At 43.7% G+C, this 25794-nt stretch overlaps 1 protein-coding gene across 2 annotated transcripts in view; it reads left to right on the forward strand.

Moving 5' to 3' along the window:
• Positions 1-25794, forward strand: part of LAMA3 (laminin subunit alpha 3) — a 137542-nt gene that overhangs the window by 87003 nt on the left and 24745 nt on the right. For both annotated transcript variants that reach the window (XM_081205493.1, XM_081205494.1), the window contains 12 exons: positions 1977-2057; positions 5991-6097; positions 10395-10445; positions 11583-11734; positions 13868-13978; positions 15286-15397; positions 18177-18344; positions 19433-19629; positions 21055-21171; positions 21469-21623; positions 23495-23636; positions 24743-24842. In XM_081205493.1, the coding sequence (XP_081061619.1) occupies positions 1977-2057; positions 5991-6097; positions 10395-10445; positions 11583-11734; positions 13868-13978; positions 15286-15397; positions 18177-18344; positions 19433-19629; positions 21055-21171; positions 21469-21623; positions 23495-23636; positions 24743-24842 (1493 nt within the window). The remainder of the gene's footprint in view (positions 1-1976; positions 2058-5990; positions 6098-10394; positions 10446-11582; positions 11735-13867; positions 13979-15285; positions 15398-18176; positions 18345-19432; positions 19630-21054; positions 21172-21468; positions 21624-23494; positions 23637-24742; positions 24843-25794) is intronic.

The raw sequence follows: 25794 nt of genomic DNA on the forward strand, positions 1-25794 counted from the left end.
TAGGAATTGATGAAGATTACACTGAACCTGACTCTGCAGAATGAGATTGGCTAAAAATGTTTGGGGTCCTGTGAAATAGCAAGACCCTGTAGCACTTAAAATTAGGATAATTAATGGCCAAGGGCCTCAAACATTTGCCAGGTGCGAAAGCAGAGGACAAGAGCCTTATGAAAATAACTGATAGATACATAGATAGATAGATAGATAGATAGATAGATAGATAGATAGATAGATAGAGATGATAGATGATAGATGATAGATGATAGATGATAGATAGATAGATAGATAGATAGATAGATAGATAGATAGATATAGATGATAGATGATAGATGATAGATAGATAGATAGATAGAGATGATAGATGATAGATAGATAGATAGATAGATAGAGATGATAGATGATAGATGATAGATGATAGATAGATAGATGATAGATAGATAGATAGATAGAGATGATAGATGATAGATGATAGATGATAGATAGATAGATAGATAGATAGATAGATATAGATGATAGATGATAGATGATAGATAGATAGATAGATAGATAGATATAGATGATAGATGATAGATGATAGATGATAGATAGATAGATAGATAGATAGATAGAGATGATAGATGATAGATGATAGATGATAGATGATAGATAGATAGATAGATAGATAGATAGATAGATAGATAGATAGATATAGATGATAGATGATAGATAGATAGATAGATAGATAGATATAGATGATAGATGATAGATGATAGATAGATAGATAGATAGAGATGATAGATGATAGATGATAGATGATAGATGATAGATAGATAGATAGATAGATAGATAGATATAGATGATAGATGATAGATGATAGATAGATAGATAGATAGATATAGATGATAGATGATAGATGATAGATAGATAGATAGATAGAGATGATAGATGATAGATGATAGATGATAGATAGATAGATAGATAGATAGATAGATAGATAGATAGATATAGATGATAGATGATAGATAGATAGATAGATAGATAGATATAGATGATAGATGATAGATGATAGATAGATAGATAGATAGATAGATAGATATAGATGATAGATGATAGATGATAGATTAGATAGATAGATAGATAAATAGTTGACGTTAAGTAGTTTTTTCCTCTGTAAACTCATGGTTTCCCTCAGGAGTGTGTAGAAAGTGATTTTTTAAAAAGCAAATAATAGTGAATGTTTTACATCCTGATCCTCGTGCCTATGTATGTGTTGCATAGTTGAATGGTGGGTGGGGGACCAAATTGTATCAAGATTCCCAAGGTGCAAGGATCTTTTCTTGGGGGAAGGGAATTGAGAAACTACACCACAGAGGAGAAGCAGATGTAATAGCACCACTGTCTGAGCAATTTGATACAGTGGCAGATCTCCTGCTTCCTCTCATCGCCCTTTGTTACCAACAGGCACTGTTCTTGTGCAATGAGTGAGATCTAGTGAATTGCAGAGGTGCCATCATACTACACATGCTCAGTTCACTGGGGTTACCAGCCACTATGAGCCTGGTAAAGGGTGGGCTGGGCTGGTAGCCTGGCATAAATGCCTTGATCTGCTATGTGGGTATAGACTAAATCTTGTGCAGAATTCAGAGAAACAGTGAGTGAGTTGTCATAGAGATTATCCATGGCAATGCATCACCAAATACAAAGATTTCTGTAGATAAAAACGCCTCACTTAGAATCCTCAAGGAAATGCAGTACATTTGTATTTGCTCAATAATAACACATCAATAGATGTCATTTTTATTCCCTATTTCCTTTTTAAAGGATTTGGTTGTTTGCATTGTTAAGCAGAACAAACTGTTCTCAGAAGGTCTAGGCAGATAGGCAGCAATACACCTGAACTCTCAATGCTATTTGATATTTTGGCAGCAATTTAAATTTCAGCTTCTTGCAAAATATTGAAACCTGTCTAAATATTGTATTTCTGTCCCTCCCTCCAGTTTTGCTAATGGATGCGTGGAAAATGGTGGAGAAATTCAGTGTTTCTGCAAAGAAGGTTATACTGGAATGCACTGTGAAAGGTGATTGTTTGTCTCAATATGGGTTTTCTAATTAAAAAGTGGCACATTGCAAAATATTAGCCTAATTCACACATCATGCTAAGCCAAACCATGGTTTAGTACAAACATATAAGCATGCAGGTTACTGAAGACAGGAGTGTGGTTGCTTCACTTCCTCGCCCCCTATTTTATGGCTCTGGCATGAGCAAAACCATGACTTGGCTCAGCATGTTGTCCAAATCCAGGCTTATGATTGAGCACTCTCCAGATTAACTGTGAGCCATCAACCTAGACCATGCCTTGGTTATAGCTTGTGGTTAGTGTGCAGAAAGATAACTCATGTGCCCAGGTTCAAGCAACACACTAAGCCAAGGTGTGGCTTAGCTCAGTACAAGTCTGCAGCATAATAACCAGGGAGCTACAGTCTTCTGTAGACACCACACATCGATGTTTGCACCGAGCCATGGTCTGGCTCCTCATGAAAAGCGTATCAGCCCATTGTGTATTCTAAGGGTGTGCCATATTAACATACTTGGTCTACAGTCCAAGGTGCTGTGGGGTTTGAAAGCTTTCTGCAAATACAACCTGCTGCATTCAATTCAGTGTTTTGGGAAGTCTGCACATTCCGCTGGAATTGTGCACACTGTTCTTGGTTTTGACATGAATTACGCAGCTCTCCTATTGTACATGAGAGCCCTTGTATGTACTTTGGAGCATTTGGATCTGAGCAGTAGTGTGAAATACAAGTGCAGTCCAAAGAAATTTTAACTCTGCTAAAATTTTACAAATTTCAAAGGAAAGTACACTTCATCACCCCTCTGGATCGAACCCTATATTTAATAATATGTTGGACATCTCAGTAAAGCATAGTTAAGCCTGACAAGAATTACCGTATTTTTCGCTCCATAGGACGCTCCTGACCAAAAGACGCACCAAGTTTTTAGAGCAGGAAAACAAGAAAAAAAATCTGACTCAAATTTTGTACTAAACTATTTAAAACAGCAAAGTGTGTGGCTCCTGTCCACTTTGCTGCTTTAAAGCGAGCCATGGTATATAATGATGAGAATGGAAAAAGGACACATTCCATTATAATGTAGCTGTTTTCATTATCACTGGGAAGTTAGTATTGGCAGCAGTCACAAAAACTAAAATTTGAGCATTTTACTGTTATTAATCAAGAATATTAATAGTCAGGGAGAGAAACCAGGGCTGTGCAAATGAGAAGTGCTTGGAGTATGGAGGAACAGCAAAAAGATGATGATGATGATGATGATGATGATGATGATGATAATAATAATAATAATAATAATAATAATAATAATAATAATAATAATTTATTATTTATACCCCGCCCATCTGGCTGGGCCTCCCCAGCCACTCTGGGCGGCTTCCAAAAGAATATTAAAATACTGTGAAGCTAAAGATCAAATGATTGTGCTCCAGTTCCTAAATCTCTGAAGTTTTCTCAAAACAGGCATGGTTGTTTTGAAAGGAAGATTCAAAATGGAGTGACTGAGCAAAGAACAGAGGAGGAAAAGAGGGCAGATAAATAGCTTCCATTCAATACCAAGAGAACACAATGTTTTTGGTTTAGTATAGGTGGACTGTACTTGTAAGAATTTGTATAATGAATTATAGAGTTGGAGTGGAATATCAGAGCCTCTTTTCAGCAGTAAAGATTAGCTACTAGGAACATGGTCCACACACACAGGATGTCTGGTTATAGCTGTGCAGTTTAAACTGTTCCTGAGCCAGATACCTGCTCAGTTTTAGCTGAAATTACTATTACTGGTTTGTGGAGATGCTTTGCATGTATTTATGACTATTTCCCCAAAACTGCTACTTGAAGAAATCCCCAAACTTACTATTTTTAAACTTCAAATGGAGCTCAGAATCCAGTTAGGCAATCCTTTGCAGCTGAATTAGGAGGCACTGAGAGACAGCAATTTGCTGCTCCCCACCCCCACCCCAGGAGCACACAGCCTTCTCTCTGCTTGCAAACCTTGCAAACCTTGTCCGGACTTCAGGGGAAAGCAAAGTCTGTAGGCAGAGCAGTGTAGCTCCCCACCCCCAAAAAGCACCCCAGCAGCACACAATCTTCCCTCTGCTTGCAAACCTTGCAAACCTTGTCGGGACTTCAGGGGAAAGCAAAGGCTGTAGGCAGAGCAGTGTGGCTCCTCCCCCCACCCCCCTAAAGCACCCCAGCAGCACACAGCCTTCCCTCTGCTTGCAAACCTTGCAAACCTTGTCGGGACTTCAGGGGAAAGCAAAGGCTGTAGGCAGAGCAGTGTAGCTCCCCACCCCCACCCCCACCCCCACAAAGCACCCCAGCAGCACACAATCTTCCCTCTGCTTGCAAACTTTGCAAACCTTGTCGGGACTTCAGGGGAAAGCAAAGGCTGTAGGCAGAGCAGTGTGGCTGCTCCCCCCACCCCCAAAGAGCAGCCCAGGAGCACACAGCCTTCCCTCTGCGTGCAAACCTTGCAAACCTTGTCGGGACTTCAGGGGAAAGCAGAGGCTGCCGGTAGAGCCGCGTGGCTCCTCCCCCCACCCCCAAAGAGCAGCCCGGGAGCGCACAGCCTTCCTGCTGCTTGCAAACCTTGTCGGGACTTCGGGGAAAGCAGAGGTTGCCGGCAGAGTACCGTGGCTCCTCCCCCCACCCCCAAAGAGCAGCCCAGGAGCATAGGACAACAGCGATTTGGCTCCAGGGAACACACATTCGCTCCATAAGACGCACAGACTTTTTCCCTTACTTTTTAGGAGGGAAAAAGTGCGTCCTATGGAGCGAAAAATACGGTAACCTAGGTGCACTTCAAGCAGTTGCAAAAAGGATGCCTTAACTGTAGTTTGTTGTTTTGTCCAAACTGTCATGTAGTGGGTACTATTAAATGTGGTTCATTTTGAAAGAAGCCAACTTGAAATCAGCTTTGAATTTCAAAGGTAGGAATTGTTGGCCAAATCAATGCAGTAAAAAAAGTTGGGTACTGTCACTTTAGCCTTGTCCACACTTCCACTTGCCCCACGCCTAGAAAGCATGGGTACAAGAGGTTTTGCAGGCTTCCCCCTTTCCCCAGTCCTTTCCCAGGCAAAGCCCACTCTTTAGTGCTCATTTGGAGCAAACGTCAATCTGGAGAAAACCCAAATTGCTGTTTGCTCCAATTGAGCACTAAAGAGTTGTTGGGGGAAATCAGTAGGAGAAGAGGAAGTGTGCCTAAGCCCTTTGCAATGTGTTCCTCTTAATTTAGACTTTTTGAAACATCATCTCTGTTGGATTATTTCTTTTCTCCCTAATCCTGGCTTGCATAACTTTGAATTAATTTCTCTTTCTTTATGTTAATAATGACAACATAATTGAATTTCATGACCACATATTAATTTTCTTTAAGATTCCAGGAGTCCTGAATTACATGTCCAGACAATGAGGAGCAGCCTACAACTCTGGCTGGACTAACTGGTCCTTTGCCTCGTAGGACAATAGTCTTCAACCTTTTCATATCCAGGAGCCATTTTTAACCTAAACATGCATTTGGGGACCCATTTATTAACCTTTTAATATATATTTGGGTGGTGGAAGTGCTCTAGTTGTGATCTACATTGAATCAGACCATGACCTACGAGTGGGTCCTAACCCACCAATTGAAGGCCAGTGTCATAGGAGATCTGAAAGAAAGAAGATACAGTCAAGTTTTCCAGGGTTTGCTTTTTTTGTGTGTCAACAGTTGGATTTGCTTTCTGCAGTCTTTCAGATGTTACAGCTAACCCCAGATGCTCAATGTGATGTGTTAAGAATTTTTGTGCGTGAAAATTTTGTCAGAATAGGCACTTACAAGTTAAATCTAATAAAATGGCTAGATTTCACGACTGGATTTTGTGCAGACCATAATGCCAGCAGAAGATGTTTCAGTCTGAGGAAAAATGTATTAATTGCAAATTGTGTTTGTTTTCCCTGTGTAGCTGTGCTCCTGGTTATTTTGGAAACCCACTCAAATATGGAGGTTACTGTCAGAAGTGCAACTGCCCTGATAATGGTCAGCTCATGACCTGTGAGCGCCTGACTGGGGGTATGTAGAGTTGTATAGCTATTCCTAGTGACTGTATTCCATTGAACTGTACAACACAAAGGAAATTGTGTGGACTCTGGACTGCCGCTGCCAGTCAGCGTAAACAATAATGAGCTAGTTAAACTGATAGTCTGGCTCAGTATAAGGCAGCTTTCTATGTTCCTATGCTGGAGCCAGGAAAGTTTTGCTGCTCAGGCAAGTTTCCAATCCAAACAGGAAGCTCTACCTGTTCAGAAGAGCCCAGCAACCAACCTGGTTGGCAGAGCCTGGAAAGTGTTCCAAGCTGCAGTCTGGTAGCAGCTGCACAAGGTCCTAGCTCTAGCCCAGGTAGCTTTTGGCATGAAGGCAGTTCATTCATTCTTAATATGAATCGACTGAGATGCTTTCTTTCTCAAAGGTAATGTTAACTATCTTCCATTATGCAAAAGCTCCTTCACTAGAGTTGTGTTATTGGTGGATATATTCTGCAGAAAATATGTTACTGAAATTAAAGGTTGGCAGGACAAGTTTGATCTTGACTCAGAATGCAGTTTTATTTCAAGTGTTGAACTTTTTCCACATCAGCAGCAGTATAACCTGTAATCAGCAGACCAGTGATTTTAGTAGGTTCAGACATTATTGCGGTCTTCCACTAGATTACTGAAGCATTTAATTGCATCATCATGGACTGTCCTTAATACTGCACTGGCTCCATCAGTCCAACCTAGGCTGTAATAAAAGTTGCATTAAAGGCAGGTGCCTATTAAATATATCGTGCAATATATCTACAGGGGATTTCTATGTATGGTGGTCAATGGTTAAATGTGAAAGATTACATCCCCTGCAGTTTTTCCAATTTGAGCTTCTAGCTTCATATTTTCTTAGCCTGAATTGCTTTCAATTCACACAGTAGCAGACAGACAATCCACTGAGAGGCTGAATTCATCTGGCCATGATAGCGGACACATGAATGTTCCGTAAAAAGCCTTTTGTTCCATGTAGCTCAGGCTCAGTCCATTTTAAGTATTCTAATCCAGTGTGTTCATAGTATGGGCTAAACACAACCTGGAATCTCCGCCAAGCCATGGAATGTGAGAATAAGGGCTTGTTTTGAGATTACTTATAGTGGTTTGAGAACTACTGGAGTCTGGGGTCACATAAGCAGCAGTCTGTACCATACCATGGCTCCTTCAAATGCCAGCATCAATCCTTCAGAGGACTAGAGCAGAATTGGCATGGTCTGGACCTATGGCATGGACCCAGGCTATGCAACCTTTGATTTCATTGTTGATCAGTATGGGAAAGAACCAAATGCTGCAGAAGGAACTACTTATTTAATGTTTAGAGATTTTTTTTTGTCATTTGTGGATTTCGATGCTTTATTCAGGTTTGGAATAAATGTATAAAATTTCAGCGTGAAGTATAATCCTGGTCTGACCTAAGGGTGATTTATCCTTACAAAGGGCTTATCCACACTTCCTCTTGTCCTGCTGCTTCCCCCTGGAGAAAACAGCTACCGTATTTTTCGTTCTATAGGACGCACATTTCCCCTTCCAAAAATTAAGGGGAAATGTGTGTGCGTCCTATAGAGCGAATGCAGGCTGCGCCGCTAAGCCCAAAGCCAGAACAGGAAGACGGAGCACTGCGGAGCGCTCCGTCTCGCTGCTCTAGCTTGGGGACGGTGCCTTCACCCCGCTGTCCTGCAGAAGCTAGCAAGGCTGTTCCCAAGCCAGAACAGCGAGACGGAGGGCTCCGTCTCGCTGCTCTAGCTTGGGGATTGCTGCGCGCAAACCTCTGCAGGGCAGCGGGGTGCCTTCACCCCGCTGTCCTGCAGAAGCTAGCAAGGCCGTTCCCAAGCCAGAAAAGCGAGACGGAGGGCTCCATCTCGCTGCTCTAGCGGCTGCGTGCAAACCTCTGTAGGGCAGCGGGGTGCCTTCACCCTGCTGTCCTGCAGAAGCTAGCAAGGCTGTTCCCAAGCCAGAACAGCGAGACGGAGGGCTCCGTCTCTCTGCTCTAGCTTGGGGACGGCTGCGCGCAAACCTCTGCAGGGCAGCGGGGTGCCTTCACCCTGCTGTCCTGCAGAAGCTAGCAATGCTGTTCCCAAGCCAGAACATCGAGACGGAGGGCTCCGTATCGCTGCTCTAGCTTGGGGACGGCTGCGCGCAAACCTCTGCAGGGCAGCGGGGTGCCTTCACCCCGCTGTCCTGCAGAAGCTAGCAAGGCTGTTCCCAAGCCAGAACAGCGAGACGGAGGGCTCCGTCTCGCTGCTCTAGCTTGGGGATTGCTGCGTGCAAACCTCTGCAGGGCAGCGGGGCGCTGCGCTCCAAAGGCTTCAGGGATCTTTGAGGCTGGCGGTGGGGGAAAGCAGCGCTTCCCCCCACCGCCAGCCCCACAAGCTCTGGTGAATGTACCTTGAGCGCACCTTGTTTTAGAGGGGGAGAACAAGAAATTTTTTTCCCCCCTGTTTCCCCCTCCTATGGTTCGGTGCGTCCTATGGTCCGGTGCATCCAATGGAGCGATAAATAAGGTAATTAGCACTTAATTGGAGCAAATGGCAATTGGAGCTTTCTCTGGATTGACATTTGCTCCGATTTAGCACCAAAGAGTGGGGCTTTCCTGGGAAAAGTGGGGCAAGATCAGACCTCTGCTTAGAATGTGCAGGTCAAATGGAAACATGCTTGAACCTGTGATTTTGAGGCACAGGACAAGCGGAAATTTGGACAGGCCTAAAGATTAATTCTTGGGCCTCAGGGTTTTTTCACTGCAGACTTTCAAGGCTCATTTACATTTTTATTGTGAAATTATGAGCCTTACAGTCACTTTAACCGTTGTTCTGTTTACATGTTCAAGAGCTAAATCAGGGTCAAAGTTTTTTTAAATAGCAAGTTCAAGGGCTCTCGACTGGTCTCATTTTATCACTGTGTAAGTGAACAACAGCAGGGTTATTGCCTCTGGCAGTTGTTGCAGAAGCAGACTTCAGAATGGCTTAAGATAGAGCATGACATTTTTGTTCATGTCAATGGAAGTTGTTATTTAAAGAGAACCAGTCTGTAACAATAACCCTGAGAACACCAATGACTCTAGGTAGTGTGAACTTGCTTTCCGGTGTCAAGCTATTACTCAGTTTGGACAGCCTGAGACCTTTTTTCTAACCACAACTAGCAAGATGGTCAGAAAGCAAATGAAGCCATGTTGGCCCATGGGGTCGGGGGAATCCAAAATCCACAGTCAGTGAGTGAGCAAGATTTCGAGTTCTCCAGAATTCTTCATCAGGCTGGAAGTTCAGCTAAGTAGAGGGTGGGTAGGGCAGAGTCCGGAAGATGTCCCAAGTTGCAGTCTGATAGCTCACCTGCACATATAGAGCACCTGCACAAGTTCCTAGTTCCAGCCTAGGTAACTTTTGGCATAGATGCAAGATACTCATCCTTAATGTGAATTTACTGAGATTATCTGTATTTAGCCACAGCCTTAAAATAAAGATACAGACTCACTTGGATTAAGTTGTTGGATTAGATGCTGTGCGGGTTTCAGGTTGCACCCAGAACTGCTGGGACAAAGGCACACACAGTGATTGATTCCCCAGTTAACCCTGATTGGTCTCTAAAGGTAAAGGTAAAGGGACCCCTGACTATTAAGTCCAGTCGCGGATGACTCTGGGGTTGCAGCGCTCGTCTCACTTTACTGGCTGAGGGAGCCGGCGTTTGTCTGCAGACAGCTTTCTGGGTCATGTGGCCAGCATGACTAAGCCGCTTCTTGCGAACCAGAGCAGCGCACGGAAACACTGTTTACCTTCCCGCTGGAGTGGTACCTATTTATCTACTTGCACTTTGACGTACTTTCGAACTGCTAGGTTGGCAGGAGCAGGGACTGAGCAATGGGAGCTCACCCCATTGTGGGGATTCGAACAGCCAACCTTCTGATCTGCAAGCCCTAGGCTCTGTGGTTTAGACCACAGCGTTCACCCGCATCCCGTTTTGTCTCTAGTAAAACACATAAGCTCCTTGTTAGGTAGGCAATAGAATTGAAGAGAAGTAGAGATTAATTTCAGATGGTGTCCTAGATAGAAACAAGAACAAAGGAAGCCAAATTGAGTAGCATTCCCTAGTACCTGCCGGAAAAGTAACTCTTGAAAAGACAAGTTCCATCTTCCAGGAGTAGAAAACCTGCTAAGAGTTATGGTTAGTTTTCAGTGAATAAAGAGAACATCCATTATATAGCGGTATCAGTTTTCTGAATGCGATTTCAAAATCTCATGTCTGATATCTGTGTTGTATTATCATGTGATTCTAATTTGCTTCTTTTGCCCCCTAACCTCCAGAATGCATAAGCCAAGAACCAAAAGATATAGATCCTCAAGAAGATTGCGACTGTAAGTAATAACGCATGAGCAGTCTGGATGCTTGCTTATAGGGCTTTATTAAAGAGTCACCATTGTTTTAAACGGGAGACTGCAAAGGTCAACACATGCTTTGACAGTGAACTTATTCAGAAATGCTTACACAGGGGTGGGGAACCCCTTGAGTGATATTCAGCCCACAGTGCACTCAAAGCTGTCTTGCAGCCCCTTCTCCTTTCATCTGCTATGAAGTGAGTTTTTAAAGAAGGCTTCATTCCTGCTGCATTCTGTGCTAGCCAAGGACACCAAATGAGCTAGAGGAGCAGAGACTCTGTGCTTCTGCTCTCCCCCTTTCCCTCTTTGTTGATTACAAAGGGCTGGTGCCTACTTTTTCACTGTGCCTCCCCCGCCACCGTGATCGTCCTTCGGTCCTGCTCCTCCAGTTTGCTTAGTTCCCTTTGTATCCAGAATGAAAGACCTCCACAGGGAAGACTTCCCATTAGGACTGGGGGGTAGGAAGCGTAGGGGGGTGGGGAGGAGCAGATCAGCTCTGCCCCCCCCTCTGCTGATTGCAAAGGGGACTCAGCATGTGCTTTGTGTGGATGATGGTGGTGGTGGTAGGAGTGGAGAAGGTTGTAGATGGATGAGTGTTGGAGTGTAGCTGTGGATGGTGTCTGTGTTGTTGAATGTCTCTGTGTAGTATGCGTGTGTGTATGGATGGGGAAAGCCATGTATGCTACATTGAACTCCTTGGGGTTGGGATATAAATGCAATAAATAAGTGTGTATGTGTAGGAGAGAGAGAACATATGGGAGTGGTGATGATCTTCAGAGAGTGTGTTTATAGTGCCACTGCTAGGATGCACCAGTGCACTTTTCCTGACAAACTACCTCTGAGAGAATGCATCTCTTGAGGTAAAGAAAAGGTTCTCCTCTATCCTACTCTTAAGGAAAATTGACAGGGAGTAACTCTAAAATAAGTCAAGACATACCAGGGAGGGCCTCAGGATTTGGTTACTGCCTTAAATGCACTTGAGCTTCCCCTGCCTTTGTTGTTCATTTATAGCAGTAGATGACAGTTTGTGGAAAGGTGTTATTTTGGTGCTGTCATTCTCTGCCCATACAGCAAACTAACACTTTGCACTGTTTGGATGTGCTCTTTTCCATTCAGCCTGTGATAGCTGTGTAATTACTTTGCTGAAGGATTTGAGTACAATGGGGGACGAGCTCCGTCTGATTAAGTCTCAGATGCAAAACGTCAATGCCAGTGCCCACACATTGGGGCAGATGAAGCATCTGGAAGACCACATCAAGGAACTGAAGGTAATGTGAAAAGCTGGCATTTCCTTACAGGGCTGGGGGAAGAAATAAAGAAACAGGTTTCAAATTAACTACACAATGTGATGACCTTTAGAAGCAGCTGGGCGAGATCCACTTGTCTGTGACGTGATCCCATGTGGCTGAGGTTGGACTGATGGAGCCAGTTGCATTGTCCTTTCCTGTGCCGGTTCTTTGGGAAAGACCGTGGCAGCCCAGTCCACATCGTCCTTGGGGTTCCCCTATTTGAAAATTCAGTTAGCCATAGCATAGCTCAGTCTTCCCCAGCCAGTGGTCTGAGATGATGTGATGGGAGTTGTAGTCCAACAAGTTCTGGAGGGCAGGAGGTTGGGGAAAGCTGGCATAGTTGCATGGTTAGTGCCCGGCACTGGCAGGGGGGAATAACTGTTGCCTGCTATACTGGCTGCAGATCCATTTGTGAGCACAATTACCATACTGTTCCGTGTATATGATGAGGTTTTTTATTTTAAAAAATTCTTAAAAATTGGGGATTGTCTTATACACGGATAGTGCATAGCAGGGGGTCATGTGATTGGTTGCTGCCACGAGCCGGAGATTGTCAGTGGCTATTGGGCGTGTCATTGGTGTCTTCTGCCAGTGAAGTGACAGACAATACGTGGCATTTGCATGCGAGTGGCAGTGTATGTCAGGTGGGTGAGCATTTTCCGGCAATCCCTCCTTTAAAAAAACTCTGGGCAATTTCCCCCCATTTTATGAATTTGGCCCAAAATAAGGGGCATCTTAGGACTTGCCAATCGCATGGTCGGCGGTTTGAATCCTCGCGGCGGGGTGCGCTCCCGTTGCTCGGTCCCAGCGCCTGCCAACCTAGCAGTTCGAAAGCACCCCCGGGTGCAAGTAGATAAATAGGGACCGCTTACTAGCGGGAAGGTAAACGGCGTTTCCGTGTGCGGCTCTGGCTCGCACAACCCTAGAGTCTGTCAAGACTGGCCCGTATGGGCAGGGGTACCTTTACCTTTACTTTTAAGGGGCATCTTATACACGGGGGCGTGTTATACACGGAAAAATACGGTAAGTGCAGGTGCTTGTCTTTGAAAACCTACATTTTGTGGGACCCCGGTATCTGAAAGATTGCCTTCTTCCACATGAGCCTGCCCTAGGAACAACCAGCAGGGTAGCTGTCAACATAGCAGTGGGGCCTGCCAGGGCACTGGAATGCTGGCATCTGCCTAAGGGTGCCGTATTTTGGAGCTGGGCCTGTGTGGAAAGAGGAGCTTCCCACCTTCCCTTGTTTCCAGCTCCCATCAGCCCCTGTAAACAGCAGGAGCAGGAACAGTGGCGGAGACTCAAGGACTGCTCGTTTACCACCATGGCAAGCAGTGTCTAGCACTGGCCGTGACATGGTCTATGATGGTTGCTGCTGGCCCGTCAGCAGCCACATGACTGCACATTGCTGACTTAGCAGCCCCTGTGACTCCACCGCCCAATACCCATCAGGTCCCCTAGCTTCAGCTGCTAGGCGTTGGAACTGACAGAATTAATTAGGTCTGCGAAGTGCCATAAGGGACCTATTTAGGCTCTGCTTTATTGAAGGTAGGCTTAAGGCTTGTCTGTACGAAAGCTTTTCATGGCCCCAGTTCATCTCTTTAGCACAAACCCATAAGTTGGGGAAGTAAGACATGCTGGGTGGGATTTTGTATGCTCTGTCCAAGTAGATTGTGGCTTTGCCTGTCGTCTCATCCTGCTATGATGCCTCAACTGATACTCTGAATCTTTTCAGTCTGCCACATAAACTGTTACTAGCGTGGGTTATAGACAAGCTAGATGCCGAATACTTTAAAGGCGTTGGATGCACCAGATCTTTGAATCTGTTCTGACTGGCACCAAAACTCTAAATACATTTTTCTAGGAAGTAACAGCTTGCTCCAACACATGCTTCCTCTGAAGTACATCAAACCGAGTGTAATGAGAATTACTCCTACATGTATTGGTGTGGTTGCAACCTAAGTCTTTCAGTTGAATTCTTTCCTATGTAAATGACTTATGATTCCTGTCTAGGTAAAATATGTTTTTGGCCCAAACTCATGCTGAATTCAGATACAGTTTTCAGCTCAGTCAGACATCCAATTTCCCTCTCTTTTTGGTGGCCTTTCTTTTCAGATTCTGTTGAGCCGCTATCGTACCGTTATTACGACTCACGGCCCAAAAGTGGATGAACTGGAGACAGACCTGCTCGACCTTAACCAAAATGTTAATGCTCTAAAAGAAAAGGTGAGCTGTTTACATTTTTTATATATAAGAAGTGCTGGAATTTGCTGGTCAGAAAATGTCAGTGCCTTCACTAAAATTCTAATGGAAAGCCTAATTTCTAGTCGAAAGACTTTTGATCATGTATGGGGTATTAAATGTCATTTACCTGTGTTGACTGTGAGGGATCCCAGCCAGAGGAAGCTCCCTTTCCCTTGCTTCAAGAGTTCTGAGGGAGCAGATTCTGAGTGGGGTTACCCACAAATGGCAAGTCATGTGGGCACTGCCAGCTGGTATTCCGCCCTGCCAATTAGCCGAGAAGTGAGAAACAGATGCCCAGGGAGGAGAGACAATAATAGCCACATAAGGTGATCAGAAGGAAATAAAGAATGTGGTGTGAGGGGAGGCAAGAATGAAAGAGCTCAGCAGAAAGAGGAGAGCTAACAGGGGAAAGGTGAGGAGAAGTGACAGACAGAAAGCTATCCTTCAGGAGGATAGAAAAAGAAGACAGGAAGACACAGGAAAGGAGGCCACCAGATAGCATACTGACTTGAACAACCCCAGACTGCAGCTGCAGCAAAAAAGCTGGAAACTGAAGGTCTGAAGGCAGTGGCGTTAAAGAGCACACAATGAAAGAAAAATAAAGGTGTGAGAGGGGTGAATTGGGTAGGTCTGCAACCTGGAGGGTAGATATCCCCCTTTGGGATCCCTATGATGAGATCCTACAGGCCGAACACTGTGCCAGTATCCTGGTGGGGCTTACTTATAATCAAAGACCTAGAGCTCCCATTTAGGAACAGCCAGCATTTTCTAGAGGACACAGGTGGAGAGGTATCCCTGTAACTGAATATGTTGTTGAAAAGCAGAACCAGGAAGCTTCCAAGAAGGTCCCAGTTGTGATATTGCAGAGGACATAGCAGAACTAAAGATTAATTGTCCTTCTACTTGGGGTGATCCATGCTGCCTGTGCTACTCCGCCACAGATGTAGTTTGGGGAACAAAAGTATTTATAGCTATCAGAATGAATGACTGGTAAGCATTACATCTTGGTTTCCTCTTTATTCATGGGGTCTGGATATGGATGAAACCAGGTTCAAGGTGCCCTGCCCACTGAAGCCAAGGGCAACATGACACAAACACTTCTGATATTTCCTCTTGTAAAATCTTAAGAATGACCAGTAAATGTCAAATTCACCAAGTTTCTGAAATCTGTCATGACTTAAAAAATTTTGTTAGCTATTATCAGAAACATTGAATTGTAGTAGCAAATACTTTTAAAAAACTAATATTGATTTGTGCTCTCTTCTTTTAAAACTCTTACTTCTTGTCAGGCTGAAAGCAATTACAAGAAAGCAGAGACGCTATTCAACAAATTCAGTAAGACTAATGAAAGGGGGAAAGACTTGATTTCAAAGATACAAAGTGTTGCCACCAATATTAACGGTAAGAGTAATTGCTGATCTCCTACATTATTTTATTTGATCACAATTCTGTTTTGTGGAGATAAATTCCAGCTGATTTAATTCACTACTGCAACTTGATATACCACATTTCTCTGATTATGGAGTATTGTTATAAAATACGGGGCTTACATGGACCAGTGGTACCAAATCGTATGGGAAACAGCCTTGCTAGGAAAGTTAACCAATAAACTGAAACTGACACGGGGACAAATAGAAGAGGATGCCTTTACCCCACAATATGACTCCCCTTCATCACATACACAACCCAACAAGACAACAACAAGAACCCAGCAACAGCTTACGAATCAGACTGTCTTACTTGGCTCAACATGCCCCCCCCCATGCAAACAAACCCCATTACAGACAACCAACCATACCCTGGGCCTCCAACCTCTCTCACTACCAAGAAAATATAACAAGCAAATAGAAAGAGAACCTATCTAGTTGACGCTGACCCAAAATCCCACACATACACTGTAAAAAATATGAATTTCACCACCCTCCCTCCTCTCCTCCCCAACCTTATACTGTAAGGTAAAGGTAAAGGGACCCCTGACCATTAGGTCCAGTCGTGACCGACTCTGGGGTTGCGGTGCTCATCTCACTTTATTCGCCAAGGGAGCCGGCATACAGCTTCCGGGTCATGTGGCCAGCATGACTAAGCCACTTCTGGAGAACCAAAGCAGTGCACGGAAATGGCATTTATCTTCCCGCTATAGCAGTACCTATTTATCTACTTGCACTTTGACGTGCTTTCGAACTGCTAGGTTGGTAGAAGCAGGGACCAAGCAACAGGAGCTCACCCCATTGCGGGGATTCAAACTGCCAACCTTCTGATCGGCAAGCCCTAGGCTCTGTGGTTTAACCCACAGCTCCACCCGCGTCCCTTTACCTCATACTGTACTCAACACTAATGTCTCATAACAAATGTGACGGATCTGTAGAAAAGACTTTGCAACTTGAAAAAAGAGACAAGACATGTACTTTTGTAAACCAAGAAAATCTGTAATAAAATAAAATAACATAAACAAATAAAAGGTGGGGTTTATGAGCAGTGGTTATTGATGAGAAATTCTTATGAATGATTATTGCCCTAGATTAAGATCTGACATTATGCTTGCTTCAGAAGTGTTATTGAAAATGGCATCTTTGTGGTAATTCTCCTCCCCCAATTTGTAATGTGTAGAATGGAGTGAGGAACCTCAGGCCTGGTGGCCAAATGTGCCCACCTCCCAAACCTCTCTGTCTAGGCCTCAAAACTCTTCCTAGGCCATACTCTTCACTGGCCCTGCTTCATGCCCAGACTACTTTTGCTTTATTGCAATTGCAGTTTAACTCAGATAGTCCTATTCCTTGTCTGGATTGAGGATAAAGGAGAGTATACGAATATGTATATAACTACCCTACTGTCCTAAAGTAACTTTCACATTTGTTGCTTCAACTGCTTTTGCCTCTGACTCTCCCCACCACGAGCATGTTGCACAGAGGGGAATGCCGCCCTCAGACTGAAAAACATTCCCTACATCTGATGTAGAAGTTCAAATCCCATGGATTGCCCTCATGATGCTGCCCTGCCCTGCTAGGAGCTGCCAAAAAGTGAAGGTGTCTAGGAGGATGATCTGTGCAGTAAAATATGCTTAAGTGATTCTCAAACTTTTTTCTCTGGGTCACACTTTCAGAATAAACATCTAATTTTTTTATTGATAAGAAATACATTGGAAAACAAAAAGAAACAATTCTGAAGCAGTGCTTGATTTATAACATAGACCACAACTACTTTATAATATGATCATAGGACACCACATAGTATAAAACAATACAGCTGCATAAGAACACGAATCATCCCCTGAACACTTGATGCTCTTGCTCTCATTTTGAGAAGAGATCTATCCATATTATGCATGCATGCATTAATAATAATAATAATAATAATAATAATAATAATAATAATAATAATAATAAATTTTATTTATATCCCGCCCTCCCCAGCCGAAGCCGGGCTCAGGGCGGCTAACAGCAATCAAATAATCAAACAGTAAAATAGTTACACAATCTAAAAATATTTCATTATAAAAATTAATTAAATCAAATTGATGGCAACCAATTAAGCAAAATTCTGTGCAGGTTGCCAGAGGAGGGAGTCAGGCTGCGCCCTGACCAAAGGCCTGGCGGAACAACTCTGTCTTGCAGGCCCTGCGGAAAGATGTCAGGTCCCGCAGGGCCCTAGTCTCTTGTGACAGAGCATTCCACCAGATTGGAGCCGCAGCTGAGATAAATAAATAAATAAATAAATGCTATTTTATACTGCAATGAAATGTGCAAATGTTTCTTTGATTGTCCTTGAATCTTCCTGCCACACTTGCCATCTCCTCCTGCCACACCCTTTGAGAACCACTGCTTTTAAGTAGAACAGCTAAGGAGTGGACAACTCACCAGGGAAAAGTTGTTTTGGAAGCATCCCCTTGGCAAGATAGACATAGGCACTCGCCCCAGTTCCTTACCAAATAAGTGGGATATAATCTGCATGTTAAAAAGCAGGTGTAACACCCCACCCCGACAACAGTCAAAGTGATCCAAAGGCAAGAGGCCTGGGCTGTTTCACTAGGATCGTTTGATGGACTATTTCTGCATCATTGAATATGTGTTGAATGGAAAGTAGAACCTTTTAGGTTAAGAAAAGAAAACAACACAACACATGGCTCTGAGAAATAAGTATCTGTCAGAGTATTTTGTTCATCTGTGTTTTTTCCTTGTCGTAGTTCTCCTGGATCAGATAACTGGTACTTCTACAGCAGTAACTCCTTCAGCTTCAGGAGATGGTGCCAAAGAGCTGGCTCAAGCTCAGCGAATGATTAACGAGATGAGAAACCGCAATTTCGAGCAACAACTAACAGAAGCAGAAAAGGAGAAAAGAGAAGCCCAGCTTTGTAAGAGCATAAAGACTGTATGCATAGATCCTGGGATAGAAATGACTCTGAGTAGAATGAGGAGGACTGTTGTCTCTTTGTAAATGCCCAGTGGAGTTGTAAACAACGTGGAACTGAAAGTGGTCTTATCATGTACGATCATTCTGTAGCTAGCATGAGGTGGAGAAGAAGAAGGTGAAGGTGGTAGGCTTGGGGACAGGAGTACAGATGGTAAGATCAGAAAATGCTAGACCAGGAAGAAACTTTCTGAGGTCCATAAGTCCAAGGAGCAGGTTAAACAAGTCCTCCTGGTTGGATGTGACTTCAGTGCTTACTGCAGCTGGGCCTATAAGCTTTGTGTTTTAATTTTTGCATTTCAAGAAGTCAAGGTGAGAACTTCTTTTCTCTTTTCAAAACCAGCAAGCAGTGATATGTAATGTCCACCCCTTTTTTCCTCACTTTGCCTGCAACAGATGTGCATTCATCATTTGCCGCTACACAATTTGGTAAAGAAATTGCGGAGAGAATGCAAAATACTTAATGAGGGTAGGATTGTACGAGAAAATCACGTAGTACAAAGTACATTCTGGATGCCCACTAAAGGTCTTCATGTGAATTGTAGCAGTAGCATAATTCTGCATTGTATTATTTTAGTTACTTTAATGTAAGTCAGCTGAAACACTTCTTTATTCACTAAGACTTTAGCCTGACAAATGTCGTCACATCATGTTATGGCAGGCAAATTAAAGAAAAATAATGGATGTTTCCCTTCCTGTAGTCTCACTAGTCCAGTCACAGATGGTTAATCTCTGTCTGCCCCAATCAGGTGCCCTCCAGATGGTTCTGACTGCAATTTCCATCGTTCCCGACCATTGGCCATGCTGGCTGGGGCTGATGGGAATTGGTCCAAAGATCTGGAGCGCACTAGGTTGGGAGAGAACGTTCCAGATGATTAAAATCCACTCATTGGCAAGACCAGAACAGGACTAGTGGCCAGAAAGGACTTAAGCTAGGTGGACGCTATCTGCTTACAGCAGTATGGATAATCAAATTTGTTCTTATTTTGCTATCCGATAATCAAACTTTATCCATTCTAATTCTCTCCATAGTGCTGGAGCGTGTAAGGACTGAACTACTAAAGCACCAAGCAAAAAACCAGGGACTTATTAAAACTATAAGAGAGTCATTAAATGAGTATGAATCCAAGCTCGAAGATCTTCGGATATCTTTGAATGAAGCAAAAGAGCAAACAAAGCAGGCTGAAAATTTAAATGGAAATAATCAACTCCTTTTGGAAGATGTTAAGGTAATACCACTTTTATCTATTTTCTTTTTCTTTTAAAAAAAATCTTTAATAGATGAAGAATATGTGAAATTCCAAGTCGTTTTATCTGGCCTTATCAATAATCTCTCTAAAAAGGATACTGTGAAAGGCTGATGGAATAAGAAACTGCTGCTTTATTTTGCTTTTTGTTTCTTAATAAAGAAACAAAGCTTAGTTTCTCTGGAACAGTTATATGAAGTGTAATTTAATTGTTCAGCCTGCCCAGACCTATTCTCTTTGTCCTGAAATTACCTGGGATGACCCAATGATACACAGACATGTCATAAATTGTTCCATCCTGTTCTGCTTTTCTTTTGTGCCAAATACCAGTAGGTAGGTAGGTAGTTAATTAGTTACCTATTAATAATAATAGTAAATGTTTCTAGTTTAGGAAATAATTATCCAGAGATTTCAGGATAGGACAGTCCTCAGTTTTACAGCAGTACCTTCACTTGAAAAATAGGTGCTGGTGCTCACCATGAAGTTGTTACAGTAAGTAACACACTTTTTAACAACAACAAGAGATGCCGGTACTGCGTACCCTTGAGTACCCCCTGGGGGACTGGATGTGAGTGAGGAAGGGCTTTCTCCTTCCCTAATCCTGGACCAACCCTTCTTGGCTTTCAGGAAGCAGGGTCAGAACTGTAGAGCACTGATAAGGAACCCCTGCAATGGCTGCTGTAGAGTGCTAATAGGCATAAGCTGTAGACCTATATGCACTTACCTGGGAGTCAGGCCCAATGAACTCAGTGGAACCTAAATCTGAGTAGACCGTGCAAAGGCTTGCACTATGAATTTTCTATGTCCTCCTCCCTTCAGTTAGGGTTTGCAGGAGGAAGCCAGTGTTCCTTTGCTCCTAATCATAATCTTTACTTCTACATGCCAGGTTACATTAGCTATGCAGCTGTGCCTTTAAATACAAAGCTGTCTGCTTGTATTGTACACAAAGTGGCTGTGGAAGTGGTGGTGGTACTCCTGGTCTGGGTTATAAAGGGGGGCCTCTAACCTTTTGTCCATACTATGGTTCTGAACTGGATAAGAGCCCCATACCTGCAATTTGCTTCAATGGGAACTTCTTCCCTATGCAAATTGCAGGCATGGGTTCCAATCCAGATTAGGCAATTCATGCCAAAAATGAAAACCTTCACTTAAAGCTATGATTTAGTAGATGGTATAACATGTTGATTGGCCCTAAGACACATGCTTGATTTAGGATCCACCTGCCTTTGGGTAAATGCAACCTGACCATTAAACAAGTTATACCTTTCCCAAAATTGCACTTGCAACCTGGAGACAGCCTATGGATAGATAGTGCCCCTTGTTACTATTCAGAAAGCTATGTTACTTATATCTCTGCCAATGACAGCTGCATTTAAAAATTGAGTCTCCTCTTCATTTCTTTGTCAGAAACGGATTGATGCAATGACTAAACAACAGACTGGGATCTTGGATCTTCTGAGCTCCGCTGAAGCATCATTGTCTCAAGCAAACAGTGTGTTTGGCTTGCTGCAGAAGAGCAAAGAGGTATTGAAGAAGTAATGCTTTAATTCTGTGAAGAGAGAGAGAAATCATTGTAATGGAAATAAAAATCTATTGCAAGTAATGATTTGATTTTGTAGGCGGTAATAGCTGCTCACAAAATACAAGTTATATGTTGAAAACATTTCCCCCCATTTCTGTCTAATCTTTTGTGCCTAATCCTCTGTGCTGTGCTCAAAGCACCAAGATTTGCATGAAAAGCTGAAGCACACAAAAGATAGAATTGCCATTTATTTCCTGTGGGTCACAGCAAATAAAGTGACATTTGCCTTCAAACTTCAGGAATATGAAAACTTAGCTGCCCAGCTGGATGGCGCGAGGAAGGACCTAAGTGAAAAACTGAAGAGCCAGTCTTTATCGGCCAGCAAGGAACCTCTAGTAGTGAGAGCAGAAGAGCATGCCAACTTTTTACAAGACCTGGCAAGAAAACTGGATGAGTATGTTTTCATTTTTGCAGATGAATAGCTAGATATCATGTATCTTGCTAAAGAGCATTGTATACTGTATTGTGCTAAAGGTGAACGGTGAAGGCAGAAGAAGAGGAACTTGTTATTTATATGTGAGAGCTGATTCATGGATCAGATGGGAGAGGTTCTTATACTGAATCATGTTCTAAACCCCTTTTCCTGCCCTTCAAGCCCACACCAGCAGGAAGGAAGATGAACATTCAGACCCAGCTCCAGCAGCCAGCATGGTAGGACAAATGTCAGGGTCCTAAAGGACCCACCACAACTGACACCAGCCTCTTTTTGTGTGTCCTCTTGCCTTTTGAAGTATTTGGGGCCCAGCATTCTAAAGAGAAGAGGTAGTTGCAGCCTCTTCCATCTTTAATTTCTGTGGCACCCCTGATATAGGGACCAGAGGCATTCTGAGGAAATTAAGATGGCAGCTGTTTCACCTGGAGCTTCCCTTCAGAGCACTGGGTTGCCTCCTGCAGCCCCTTCCCACTTGTAGGGTGGAGATGGGGAACCAGGACGGTGCTTGCCCAGGGTCCCATAAAACTGGTGCCAAACCTGCAGGCATGCTCCCTTCAGATGATACCTGTGTATCAGTCACTTTCCAGAACATGACCATATCTTTAGAATGCCAGAGGGGTTCTGATTTTTGACCAAATCTACACATTGCACTGTCAATTTGCCAGCCTTAAAACCCTGAACCAGCTAAAGGGAAGCATGCTTAAGTCTCACTGCTTTCAGTGGGAAAGTAAAGCCAGCGTTTAACTAGATGGAACTGGTGGGATTTGAAAGTGTTTTGCTTTGACCAGGAGTGCCAGCCTGGCCCCATGACCATGGGTGCCCGGAGCCGTGGGCAGGGGCGCCGACTTATAAAAAATATTGGGGGGGCCCATACCGGGGTCCTGCCGCTGGTTCGCTCGGGTAGCCGGGAGAACGCAGTTCGAGGTGGCGGTGTTGGGGAGAGACCCTCGCTCAGGGCGCCACGAGACTTGGCGGCCGGCGGCCTATCTGGGGGGATTTGGAGCGTATTTCGGCGGAGCGATTGGGGAGGAGGGGGCTTGTTGCCGGATTCTTCAGCTGGGCCGGAGATCCGCTGCTGGGGGGTCCCTGGGCCGAGTTGTGAGCACGGCCTGCTGAAGGGAGATCCAGCCGATTGCGCGACGGGGATGGCCGGGGCTCTCCGTCTAGGGCGCGCGGCTGGCTGGCTGGCTGGCTGGCTGGCGAGGGAGCAGGTGGGGAGGAGGCGGGGTCCACGGCGGCGGCGCTCTGCTGGAGAGGCGCCCGAGAACACTATCATGATTCACACCACTCTATAACTAATAATTTTCCTAAATTATTGGGGGGGCGGAGCCCCCCCAAACGAATTTTTGAGGAGGCTCGGGCCCCCTCAGGCCCCATGGAGTCGGCGCCTATGGCCGTGGGTGTCATGCAGTGTGCATGGCCCTGGCACTGAAATTTGTGGGTGCTCGGGCACCCAGGGAGTTGGCACCTATGGCTCCAAAGCCTCTCATTCTTTCTCTTCTTTCATAAAAGTGTGTGTGTTTCAGTTTTAAATTCTGATTTAAGCGCTTACCTCTGCGGTTTTCATGTAAACATTTCTTGGGGATTGGAGTGGTCTCTTTGATCTACAGCCTCATGACATGAATTCTCAAGGTAAAAAAGGGACTTCAGCAGCAGAGTGTCCCTACCCAAAAAGGGCACCTTAAAGTACCATTTGTTGGACCACTTGTGTTATTATATGATGTATACTTTTCTGTCGGGCATTTGTGAGCAAATGCCACCAAAAGAGCAACCAAAAATACTTTCACCATACATGGTCCAAATTGCTAGATTTTCTGCTTTTCTCCCCACAGGATCAAGAAAAACGTCAGCGATGACGAGCTGGTGTCCTGTTCTGTGGCAGCAGCTACTGCCTACGATGACATTATTGATGCCATCAAAGCAGCAGAGGTTGCTGCCAACAGTGCATCCAATGCTGCAGACACAGCTTTATCAGTAAGAGTATTCTGAAATCACATCAGAATTGTTGTTTTGTTTTTTAGCCATTGGATTTATTTTATCTTATTTTAAATAAAATGCACAGCCCTTAAGGTACAACCTCAGACAGCCTGCCTGTTAGCTGAAGTTAACCTTATAATAATAACAAATTTTTATTTATACCCCGCCCTCCCTGGCCAGAGCTGGGCTCAGGGCAGCTAATACCAGTAAAATTACAATTTAGAAAACCAAGCAATTTAAAATACATTAAAATAAATTAAAATATCATTTAAAATGCAGCCTCATTTTAATAGTAGCCCATAGATCAAAACCATAAGGGGAGGGAAAACATAAGGGAAAGCCTGCTTCCAGCTCTCCTCTTCCAGAATCTCTTTGGTCCCATCCCTCTCTCCTGCCTGCTGTCACCAGGATTCTTATTGGGCCTCATAGCAGGTGGGAAAGGAGAGCCAATGAAGCACCAGAGTGGGAGACACCGCCCTGCTCCTTCTTGTTGTTTTTGTTCTCTTAAGACAACTCTTAACTGGGTATTTAGATAGAATTTGAATGTGAATTCAAATTCACAGCTTAGTATCTTGCATGATTTGGAATGCTGCCGTTGCAAATATGCTACACACATACGGGTTTGTTTATTTTTTTAATGCAGTTAAAAGCAGTGATTGATTGATGAAAAGTGAGTTAATAGCACTCCAGACTCATCAGGGAGATAGAACGGGAAGCTTTGATCCTAATCTTACATATCTCAGGGTGCCTACATTTTGTTCAGCTTAGCTGTGATTTTTTTTTTTAAAAAAAAGACACCATCTCATTTCATCATAGCTTTAGATATTATAGAACTAATCCAGGCAGATTCACAATAGGTTCCAAGGCAACACTCTGACAATTCTCCAAGCGTCTCATATTCTGAATAGGGCTTGCATGGAAGTATCTTTAAAATGAATGGAGATTGCACAGTAGCAGATGTTCATGGACTGCATCCAACAAAAATAGAAAACACCTGGCAGAGATTAAATCCTCCTGATTGTGTGCACTGCCTCCTTTGACTTTTTTTTATGTATCCTACCTCCCTTATATGAAGACTTTACATGGCAATGCTTCATTTTCAGACAGTGGAGAGAAAAGACCTAGCTGGAAGTGCCAAGAGACTGAAGACCAACAGCGGCAATCTCTTAAACCAAGCACAGGCTGCAGAAAAGACCTTACAGGGTATCTTGAAAAGCAAATAAATAATGTGCAGGTTCATAAAAGTTTTGCCACCATTCTGGTATTGTTGCTTCATGTCTCATTAAGGGTTGAGTTGCACCATCTTTATTACTGCAATGTTAATGGTGAAAGACATTAGTATGAAACTGGCAGTTTTCGGATGAGCCAATAACAAAGTAACAGTATCAGATGAAAGACTGGCTCCTTTTGAAGAGTGGGGGGCTTTGGTTACTTGGGAACAATTTTGGAGAAACAGATCTCTCTGCTTTGAAGTGGTAAAAGTACTGTCTGAGGGCTTTACCACTTTAGAAAGCATTACAGCCTTACAACCTTTCAAAGCTGGGAATGGGACAAATCTAGGCAATGCAACAATTTTATCTGGCCTGCAGCAATTTTAACAAGATGAAATCAACGTGAAGGGGGGAAATTGCATGTAGCTTGATCAGCATGCTTCTTGACTCATGAGGAAAAGGATAGCATTCAAAAACTGTTGGAAGTCATATATATTTCTGTTTGAGGGATTTGTGCAACGTCTTGATTGATACCTACTTTATTGCAGACCCTGACCCACCAGGGATCAGGGGTGTGCAGCCAGAAATACTCCCAGTGCCCAGGATGCTATATGCAGGATTGAGGGATTCTGAGAATAGTTGGGTTTCAGTGATTAAAATCATGCAGTTCCAGTCCGCTCATAAGACATGTGGCACCCTCATCGCTGTTATTGGCTATTAAGGAGTAATATGTAATAGGATTCCAAATATCTCTGTCCTGCTTAGTTCTCAGCTAGCTGCTTTTAGGCAAGTAATAAAATCCGTTTGGAGCTTTTTTGAAAGGGTAATTCTTCCTGTATTCTACTCCTTACAACCTGACCCCATAGAAAGCTATTATCTGGTTGCAGAATATTGGGTTTTTAATGCAGAATTACAAGTTTACTGAGTATACCCAATGCTCACCC

Source organism: Podarcis bocagei (genome assembly GCF_964188305.1).
Source record: "Podarcis bocagei genome assembly, chromosome: 8".
NCBI lineage: Eukaryota > Metazoa > Chordata > Lepidosauria > Squamata > Lacertidae > Podarcis > Podarcis bocagei.